At 41.6% G+C, this 10,587-nt stretch overlaps 1 protein-coding gene across 3 annotated transcripts; it reads left to right on the plus strand.

The window, feature by feature from the left end:
- Positions 1-3,357: 3,357 nt before the first annotated feature.
- On the plus strand, positions 3,358-10,045 carry FST (follistatin). Of its 3 annotated transcripts, XM_045020207.1 has the most exons (7): positions 3,358-3,462; positions 3,764-3,884; positions 5,602-5,793; positions 6,206-6,424; positions 6,782-7,006; positions 8,034-8,264; positions 8,984-10,043. In XM_045020207.1, the coding sequence occupies exons 2-7, from the start codon at positions 3,803-3,805 to the stop codon at positions 9,064-9,066; spliced, it is 1,032 nt and encodes a 343-aa protein (XP_044876142.1). In that variant the 5' UTR covers positions 3,358-3,462; positions 3,764-3,802; the 3' UTR covers positions 9,067-10,043. The 3 variants fall into 3 exon arrangements, with proteins under 3 accessions (XP_044876142.1, XP_044876143.1, XP_044876141.1); XM_045020208.1 differs by lacking the exon at positions 3,358-3,462 and having other exon boundaries at positions 3,488-3,884; positions 8,741-10,045; XM_045020206.1 differs by lacking the exon at positions 3,358-3,462 and having other exon boundaries at positions 3,491-3,884; positions 8,984-10,042.
- Positions 10,046-10,587: the final 542 nt, after the last annotated feature.

Raw genomic sequence — 10,587 nt, forward strand, 5'->3', positions numbered from 1 at the left:
CTGAGCACAGCTACCTACTGATTTTGTGGCAGACCAAAGTCAACTAGTCTAGAAATCTCCATCTGGGAAATGGAGTGTACTTGAGTCCTCTTCCTCCCCTCCCTTGAATTCTGGGTGAAGATGTGGCAGAAAATGCCCCCACATGTGCCCACTCTCAAATCCAGACCCCTCCCAAAGACTACTTTTTCTGAGTGAAGCCCCAAACTCTCATCCACACCCCAAAAAAACTCTCACCCAAAACATCTGCTTCTGCTAGGAGAGAGAAAGGGCCTAGAGATAGGCCCTTTCTCACTAGAAGATGAAGTCTGCGACTTTGTGAGGAAAGTGGGCCTTGGCAGAAAGCAAGAGAAAATCCCAAGATATTAATAAAAATGAATACTGACTGGCCGCAACAACAAATGACAAAAATAGGTTGTTCAATAGTACATGTTACACAAAGTGAATCTCAAGAACTATTTTGTCCCTCAGGCAGGCCAGTCAATATTTACATAATATTTGTGATATATAGATAGATTTTGTTACAGCCACACATGTCCTACATATATCAGAGATGGCCCACGTTGCAAGAGTGTATTTGAATCTAGGGCTAAATCTGAACTTTGCTAAAGTTTGAGACGTTTGTATCTAACATTTTAACTTAATTATATTTTAGTTTTATTTGGAGACTGAGGCCAGCTGCAAAATTTAGAACCAAATCCAAAAACATATATTAAAATTAATAAACTTCTTGGAAGAAGGTAGTTTTAAAAACTGACAGTGTGAGAAAAGCAGTCTTTTTGTGTCCTGACTGACAATTCAGTTATAGAGTGGCCCTACTGTGCCTTTTCTGTAATTTATATTTACTTGTTGGCACAGCAAAAAAAGGGGGGGAAAGTGGTGAATAGAGGCAAACAGTTACATAAAAAAAGCCTTTTGATTAAACAATGCATCCCCAACATTTAGCTATATACAGACCCAATTTTTAACATTTAAAAAAGACAATACAATAAAAGAAACAGCAGCTGTTTCTATGTGATGTCAGAAAACAGGTGGGCTACAAGTCTCCATACCAGCGCAATCATATTGATCTCCTGATGATGCACATATGAGGCACATATGCAACCATTATTGACCCATCATGCGACTGATTTCCAGGAACACGGCCAGATAATGCCCCAATATAATAACAAACACCGTCTAAAATCAGTATAAACATTTTATCTGACAGATCAATAAAAATCCAAGGTGAAGCTGAAAAAAAACCCAGCATGTGTCTGTATCACAAAACAAATAGTGAGCTCCCTATTCACAAGGGCAACAGAGGCAGCAGCAATTTGTGTTTCCCACACTGCCCTGCCAATGACCCCAACCCTGACCTGGAGGGGCCACCCTCACTCTGGTGAGAGGCAATTCAGTCTTTGGTCTGCTCCTGGTGCCAAACTGCTTAATTATGTGTGCTGAGGTGATTTTATGATGTGGACTACTGTGTTCACTGGAACTAAGCTGAGACCCCACAAAATTCATTTCATGGATCCGAGGCGCACTAGTGAAAGGTTAGCAGTACTCATCTCACCGCTACAGACATAGACCTGAGCGAGAGAGAGAGAGAGAGAGAGAGATACTCCTTGTGTCTTTATGAATGGTAGGAATGGGGAATAGATGGGCCCCCGTTAAATGTTCCAGACCTATGAAAGTTTCACATCTCCTGAAAGTTTTATATTATTTCCTAACCACACAGAGCTGGCATAAGGTTAAAGCTGTACCTGGATTTTACGCTGCTGTTTAACAACTCTGATTCCGGGGTGGGGGGCATGTCTGAAGTTTTCCCCATATTTTTGTTCCCTGTGCCTTGCTGAGGGAAGCTGAAAGAAACCACGCTTTTCAAAGTATGTTACAACACAAGAATCAAAGCCATCTCCCTTCAATAGGAAATCTAGCTTTTGAAATCAGCCGTTTATCGGGGGCTCCTGACTAAGGGATGTTATGCTACTAATTGTTAATGTCGTCTACCATTAGAGGGCACTAAACAACCCTGCATTAATGCTGGTTCAGAGAGAGAGAGAAAGAGGGAGAGTGGCACCGATTTGGGGAAAGATTAAAAAGGGACGTGGAGTCCCAGAAAGAGTCTGAAGCGATCAAAATGCCCCAGAGCTGCTCACGGAGATGATCATAATAATAATAACACAAGTTGTAGCGAGGTCAGTTATTTACCAGTCTGCTTCTTAATATGTGTGACTGCAGGTGGTGCAATGGGACATTGTGATTCATGCTCACTTTCAAAGCAGGACCAGGGCCCGGTCTGAGGCACCCAAACAACTGTCTTCTAATATTAGCACGGCTGTATTTCTGGATCTATTATAGTCTGTCCAGACAGATCCCATTGTAATGGGATCTTTTATTAAAAGATTAGCACTATCTCCTGCAGTTGGTGGAAAAAAATCTGTTATCACTGAGTTATTCGCAGTTGTGGGGAGGGGGGAGGGGGAAAGCCTGCAGAATAAAAGGGGGGGTGTTAAGGGGACTGGGAAAGGGGTGGAGAGGAATCGGTAGAATTTACGCATGAATCCCAGTGACCTGGCAATGTCCAAGAATTTTTGTCTGCATACTTTGCTGTCTGTTGTGCTTTGGTGGCTCGGAGCAGCGAAAGAATCGAAATTAAAAAGGCAGCTTTTGAATAAACAATACCATTTTCCGTTAAGTAATCATTTTGTATAAAAGGAAATATCGCCTACTCAGTTTCATTCAGCGGTGCCAAAAAATGTTATAAATGAAAGACCGCCAACTTTCTAAGGGGAAGAATAATGCCAGACTGTGCTTAATAAACTAGTGCTCTAGAAGTTCATTATCGATGTTGCAACCTTTTTTATTCTGAAAGGAGACCGCCTACGTCGCCCCCATTCCGGTCTATACTCCAGGCGCTCCCCGTGAAAAGCGTGTCACTTGGGTAAAACCCTAGGTATTAAACTTTTGTTTGTTTTTGACCTGTCCCAGAGAGGGAGATGTGTGTGCGCCAGACACTTAACTACTGTTTGAAGTGTTAGGGGTAGATTTATTATTAATCTCAACCATAGAGTGGGAATGTCACCGACACACACAGAGCAACAAAAATCATATCTCCCGAGAGACTTCATCACCTTTTGCTGAGCCCCAGAACTTCTAACAAGAAGCGAAAACATTTCCGCCCGCTGATCAGGTTGTGGTTTTGTTTTCAAGTTCCTTTGGCCATGATGTGGGGGGCTAGGGGAAAGGATCACGCCTCTCTTTCCCCAGACAAGTGACATGGCTCTTGCCTTAGTCCTATAAATTGTGTTTAAGCCCCTAGTTCCTCTGCGTGCGCGCGTGCGCGCCTCCTGCTATTAATGACACGAGTGGATAGTTCTTTTCTCTCCCTCTAAGCTCCAGTTACCATTCTGTTCTTGCACTCCTTCCTGTTACTACGCAAAGAACTCCGGCGATTCCCTTTCGCAGATTTGATCTGAGACTGTGAGTGTGTGTATGTGTGTGTGTGTGTGAGAGAGAGAGAGAGAGTATATGCACCTAAAACAGATAATTGGAAAGGGTTTCCAGAAGGTGGAAAATGTCACCTGATTCACAGTGAACTTTTTAAATCTCCCCACCCCCGAACACACACACACATTAGGAGACCGCCCACCGCAGACAGCTAAGACCCCCTTATAGATTTAAAGAGAGACTGCATTGAGAGGCTGACGTTCATTCAATAGAGCGATCATAAGCAGACTGACTAGTGCTCTCTGTCTCTCTCTCTTTCTCTCTGCTCCACTAGATATTGTTTCTGTCTCTTTCACTCACTGCCATACTGAGGATGTTAACTCAGAGAATCCACCCGGGCATGCTTTTATTCCTGATGTTTCTGTGCCACTTCATGGAAGATCACACAGGACAGGGTAAGATGAGATTGTTTCTTTGTAGATGTGTTTTATTTTCTATCTTTTTCTCAATGTTTAGCTTTCTCCTGTTGAACGCCTCTCTACAAGGGACCGCAAGTTAACTATGGGGATGGGACCGCTTTGCAAAAATGTACGGAGCTGACATTTAGAGCTATTTTTGATCAGCCCCTCAAACTGCTGTGCATAGTACAGAGAAGCGGTGATGATGACGATGATTGTTACTTATTATTATTATTATTTTATTATGCAGCATGAATGAACAGCAGCCCCACACAGGAACTTGCTTAGCCCCGCTGTTTAAATAGGTGCTCAAAGTTTTTGTTGCAATGTAGCTTAGATTTTCCTCTCGACTACTTGGCTGCAAGGATGGTGGGTGACTTCCACGATCACAAATGACATTTTCAGACACTAATATTAGTCATTTTCCGGCTATCCTTTCAATATCTGGACCCCTCCTTCCCCCGCGCGCATACTCATTTGTGAGTGAATTTCGTTGGGCTGTGAATTCTGCTGCAACTGGAGAATGTGTTTAAATACATGTCCCAGGCGAACAAAACAAACAGAAAATATAATAGCTGTCTTTTCCACGAGTGATTACTGGGTTTTTTTTCCTGCTGCCGCTCCGACAACAACCTGGATGAGTTAGATTGATGGGTTTCACTGAATATTTTTTCGCTGAGCTGGATGTATAGGTTAACATTGTGAAGGCAACTGTAAGCCGCTCAAAACTGACTTCTATCGTTCTTTTGATCCATGAAAACTGGTTTTCAAAATTTATTCAGTTATTGCCATGGGGGGACGCTACCCTCCCCCTCCACCGGCTCCCCATATATATCGATCTGAGGGGCCGATCCTGCACTTCTCACTCCGGGAAAATTCCCACTGGAGTAAGGAGACCGGATCGAGCCCCTGCTGGATTAGAATCAATTGCTATTGAGTTGCTGGAGAGGTACACTGGTTATTCACGAGAGGCTCATCCAAACCAAAACTCTCCAACTAAAAAAGGGGGAGTTGCTTGGACTAATGTTCTTGGCTTGAATCCATCAACAGCAGAGATACTAGTAAAACAAATCTCTATCCGATTTAAGTGCAATATACTTCCCTATGAAACTGTGTCGGAAGAGACGATACCTATAACTTTTGGTTTATAAACTCCCGAGTGGCCTCCTATTTCTGTGCCCCGGCATTTTGTTTACTTCGGTCACCCTTCTTTGGAGCGCAGCTAACTTGCTTCAGCAAAGAAAAGACTTTTTTTTTAAGGGAAGCAGCAACATTTCGAGATTTCGAAAGACTTCGCGAACAGGCAAATGTTACCAATTCTTGCAGATTGTAAAATGGCCTGGATTGAAACTCTGGGCAGCTGTAAAACAATGTTGTACAGAATTTTTGAAGAAGGGAAAAAAAAGTATTTGCAAGCGTGTTTTTCTTTTACTCCTGGTTTTTAATGCACATCCTTGTCAAACCTCTGTCACGTGCATGCAAGTCCCCATGGTCTACATATGGAATAAATACCTCCGAAAACTGCCTTGCCCTGTTCCGATCTGGTTATTTAAACTGCGCTGCCTACTGCTCCAGAGTAGCTGCAGGTTATGAAATGGGACAAATAAAAGTAAACAGTCTAGTAAAAGTCAATGCAAGCCGCACGTGTTGTGTCTGGGTCACTGGTAACTGACATTGATATGGCTGGGTCTCTCTCTCCCTCTCGCTCTTGCAGCTGGGAATTGTTGGCTCCGGCAGGCAAAGAACGGCCGCTGCCAGGTCCTATATAAAACAGATCTGAGCAAGGAGGAGTGCTGCAAAACGGGCCGGCTAACCACTTCATGGACTGAAGAAGACGTCAACGACAACACGCTTTTTAAGTGGATGATTTTTAACGGTGGTGCCCCAAACTGTATCCCATGCAAAGGTGTGTTTGAAAAGTGCTCCGAAACCGTGTGTGCAGGGGATGGCGGTGGCCGGGATGGAGTCAGCAGGGGCAGCGGTGTGTCCCTATGCCACTCTCCAATTAGAATTTCAAAGCTCATCCCATAGAGTAAATGTCCTGATTTGGACACTGTATTAGTGAGAAGGGGAAGGGATCTAGCCTCTGCGTGGTGGAATAGATCTGTGTGTGCAAACCAGCAGTTTGACCCTCCTTTTTGGTGGATCTTTCTCAGGACCCCACATTTTGTTTTCTGGAAGGGGGGGGGAACCGTGTTCGCTCCCTTTGTGCCTTGGGGGTTGCGGGTGATTTTTGTAAACACTATTAATCCGAAGTCTGATGAGCAGACGAGGTATTAAAATGTTGCCTCTTTCTTTCCCCTCCCTCCCCCCTTTAGAAACGTGTGAGAACGTGGACTGTGGACTTGGGAAGAAATGTAAAATGAACAAGAAGAACAAACCTCGGTGTGTTTGTGCTCCGGATTGCTCTAATGTCACTTGGAAGGGTCCTGTGTGTGGCTTAGATGGGAAAACCTACAGGAACGAGTGTGCTCTCCTCAAAGCCAGATGTAAAGAGCAACCCGAACTTGAAGTCCAATATCAGGGCAAATGCAAAAGTAGGTTTACAAATCTAACCAAGTCTCCCGAATACCACAGGGTGTGTCTGAGTGTGGGGAGGAGGAGCTGACGTACTTCCCCACCATAACAAGACGATGTTTCAAATGCTGAGGGACAAACCCTAAACCACGCTCCACCGACAAGACCATAGCTGAATTGAGAATCCCCCCGAGTCACGAAACACTGTGCTCTCACCAGCTTCCCTGAGATGTGAAGGTTTTCCCCAGTGGCCTTTTTAAGAGGAAAGCTGCCGAAGACTTTGCTTGTGTCATTTGTTTGATTGTTTCACATATTCACTCCCGATATGAGGCACTGGATCTCCTGCTAATCATTGTATGTTTCCGTCTTTATTTCAGAGACCTGCAGGGATGTTTTATGTCCAGGTAGTTCCACGTGTGTGGTTGATCAAACTAATAATGCCTACTGTGTGACGTGTAATCGGATTTGCCCGGAGCCTACTTCCCCTGAACAGTATCTCTGTGGGAATGATGGAATAACGTATGCTAGTGCTTGCCACCTGAGAAAGGCTACCTGCCTACTAGGCAGATCCATTGGATTAGCCTACGAGGGAAAATGTATCAGTAGGTATCATTCTTTGGGGGTGCTTATGGGGGGAAGGGAATAGCTTTTCAAAACTAATTGTTTCACAGTTTTGTAGCGGGGTTTCTGGATGCAGATTATTTCCTAGAACTGAATGTGTTGTCCAGTCCTGCAGTTTTTACTCAAGCAGAAGGGGAAATTTTGCTTGAGTGACACCTGAAAGATTTTGGGCCCCAAGCGGGGACAAAGGGTTCAATCCTTGATATCAGTGTGAGTTTTGACCCTGTTTTCAGTGGGAGCTGGAGTCAGGCCCTAAAATGTATTATGATATGTCAACAGAGTAACACAATCTCAACATTCAGCTGAACTGGGTTCTTGGAAACGTTTGTCTTCAAGAGGTCTTGGCAAATGTTATTTAATGTCAATCAGATACATCTGATAATTTTTCCCTCTTAAAAAGTTTTTGGAGTGATTGGGGAGTGCTGTTGTGGATTAAGATAAGAAAATAACCTCAAAACAAGCTGGTATTTTATATGAATTGTTATTCTTAACAATGTTTGTCACCACAATATGTTTGTTTTTATCATACACATTTCAGGTAACTTCATGTCTGAAAAATTATCTTTACAAGTTAAAGATCTCAAATCTAGTTCCATTGTGATAGCATGTGGTGAATTAACATTTTAATGACATAAACAACTATTTTATAAGGTTTAGCTGGAAAAATAATCAATTTAGAAATGTTTAATTAATTGGCCAATTATAGACCTCCCATTTAAGACACCGGGGAGAGGGGATTCCCATTGATTTCAATCAGAGAAGGTCAGGACCTGGTGTCATATACAATATGCAAATTTAATTCCGCCTTCCTGAGGCCAAATTCTATTGCTTTGCTCCTCCATACCTCCCTTCCCACACACAGAGACCCACTGATTTCCAAAAGCACTATGTGCTTGAGTAAAGTGAGCAGGATTTTATCCATAAACTTTATATTCATTTTCCTATGAGTTCTTGATATATGAGAAGAGAGATTCTGCTTTACTCATGTCTGGTATCTTGTATTTTTAGAAGCCAAATCCTGTGAAGATATCCAGTGCAGTGCTGGGAAGAAATGTTTGTGGGATTTCAAGGTTGGCAGAGGTCGGTGTGCCCTCTGTGATGAGCTGTGCCCTGAAAGCAAGTCAGATGAAGCAGTCTGTGCCAGCGATAACACTACTTACCCAAGCGAGTGTGCCATGAAAGAAGCAGCCTGCTCCATGGGTGTGCTTTTAGAAGTAAAGCATGCTGGATCTTGCAACTGTAAGTGAGATTTTAAACCTTGCAGATATTTAAGGCTTCTGAAGGCAATCCCTAGGTAATGAAGACTTATGCCTTTAAAAATGAGAATTTCATGTAAAGATTTTCCCTTAGAAATATATATATATATATATATAATATATATTATACACATGTGTGTGATTGGTAAATTGCAACAGATAGTCAACAGTCTGTGGCTTGGACACTTTCAAGATACCTGTTTTTTGAGGAAAAGTCCTGTTATCAGCAAGGGGTTGCCCTAAGAGCATCATGCTAGCTATTTTTCCTAATTTGTTTGCTTTAGTGTGCTTCGCTGTTTGCTTTATTAACACTTGGATATAACCTAACTCCAGCCAAAAAAACAAGCTTACTGTTAGCACATGGGCTGCTGTCTTAGAGCAGTTGCCTCTACTAACTTTGAATGAAGGACACAAAGCAGTTAAACCTAGAACACAAGAGCACTTTTTATCTGATTTCAGGAATCTGCCAATAAAACCTGAGCCATTGATTCTTCAGAACTTTCTGCAGTTATGACTTCATAGCTTATGTATAAAAAACCATATTACATAACAGCAGATGCCAAAGAGCATCTCACTACAAGTCACGTAAAATGCAACGCTGTATTATGGCTGTTCAGAGGGCTTTGAAAACATGCACTGAGCTGCTTCTGCGCTGTTGTTGTCCTTATTTAAACAACAGCTCCCCTGTATTCCCCCATCTAGCCATTAATGAAGACCCCGAGGAAGAAGAGGAAGATGAAGACCCGGACTACAACTTTCCTATATCTTCCATTCTAGAGTGGTAAAACCTCCATCACTATTGGAACAGCCATTGGGCAAGAAATCAATGTCCATACTGTAAATAAGTGTATGCTTATTTATTTTGGGGAGAAAGAAAAGTATACATATAGTTGAGTCTTGTAGACATTTATTTATACTGTGTCATGTTTTATAATTTATACATAAAATGTCTGGTTGACTGTACACCTTTTTTGAAGAAATTTATTCGTTACGGGAAGAGCAGTGTTATTTATTGTGAGGTCTCTTGCTTGTAAAGTAAAGCTTTTTTTTTTTGTAAACTATAAAAGTCCATTCCTTAGAGCTTACCCATATGACTCTCATCTCTTCTTTTCACTGATGTTAACTCCTCTCCACTTTCACAAACTTGCATGTCAGTTTCTGTTATGTTTATTTATTGGATTTTCTTCTTACCCGTTCTGTACATAAATGATCCCTCGGGTTTTTGTTTACAAGGAATCTTGACTGACCAAAAGGCGCTGTAACTGATTTAAATGTACTTTCTGGGTGCAGTGAGACAATCTTTAAGGACACCTCTTCCACTTCACTTTTCTCTGCTTCTAATCACTTCATGTACTGACATGCTCTCAATGTGCTGAGCATTTATACTGTACTATAAGAGTTCTGGACCCAAAGAAATCGAATTATGAAGGTTGTTAATAACTACATGGCTAACAATAATGAGAACAAAGTTCTTATTCTTTTTTATTTTTTGTAACATACATAAATGCTTTATCAGGTGGTTCCTTTAAGATGGTCCTGCAATACCACTTTTTAAAGTTCTTTTAAACTGTCACTAAAAGGTATATCAAAGCTTTATCAGTTCAAGTTTCTTGCTTTTCATAATACTTTTTTTCTGATGCAATTTTATATTTTCAAACATGGTGAGTTAAATATAAATTCATTTAAATATATAGTTTTGTACTTTTCTACCATGTAAATGTGCAATGTATATAAAAGTTATAATGTGTATTTGTAAATAAATGATGAGTGAACACAATAGAAAAAAATGGAATTTTCCCTGTGTGCAGTCCTCAGTTACTGGTTGTAAAGGGTTTGGGGAGATTTGTCCCTGTTATTCAGAATGGTAGTGATGGTATTAGGGGAAAGGGAATTGTGAATGGCATTGGGATGAAGTGGAGTTGTTCAAGGATACAGCTCTCAGCTGAAACTCAGTATCCACGACACTATAATTCCAGCTTGCTAAATACATTTCCTTGATCAGTGTCACCAGTGCACTGACAGCAAATAATTGTAAGTCCATATACGCTTCTGAATGAGAATAGATATAACCCTTTTTTCCTTCTCTCTATGGTAATGAGATAGGTTTGTCATTAATTGAACCTCTTTCATTTGCATCTTTCTGGGATAGTTTGAATATCTATTTACATTCTTGCTAAGTTTCAGATACATGCCACGTTTCTAAGGCACTGTGTTGAAGCTCTATCCCTAGTCAAGGTGACAAACACAAACATTCAAAGGTGTTCCAGTTGACCAAACAAAAGTTAAAGAGAAGAACCAGAACAATA

The sequence above is a fragment of the Mauremys mutica genome, chromosome 6 (assembly GCF_020497125.1).
Source record: "Mauremys mutica isolate MM-2020 ecotype Southern chromosome 6, ASM2049712v1, whole genome shotgun sequence".
NCBI classification, from domain to species: Eukaryota; Metazoa; Chordata; order Testudines; family Geoemydidae; genus Mauremys; species Mauremys mutica.

Coding starts and splice junctions, on each gene's coding strand:
- FST (XM_045020207.1), top strand. CDS start 3,803: ATGTTAACTCAGAGAATCCACCCGGGCATGCTTTTATTCCTGATGTTT. Junction 3,885..5,601: donor GGAAGATCACACAGGACAGG/GTAAGATGAGAT, acceptor TCGCTCTTGCAG/CTGGGAATTGTTGGCTCCGG. Junction 5,794..6,205: donor AAACTGTATCCCATGCAAAG/GTGTGTTTGAAA, acceptor TCCCCCCTTTAG/AAACGTGTGAGAACGTGGAC.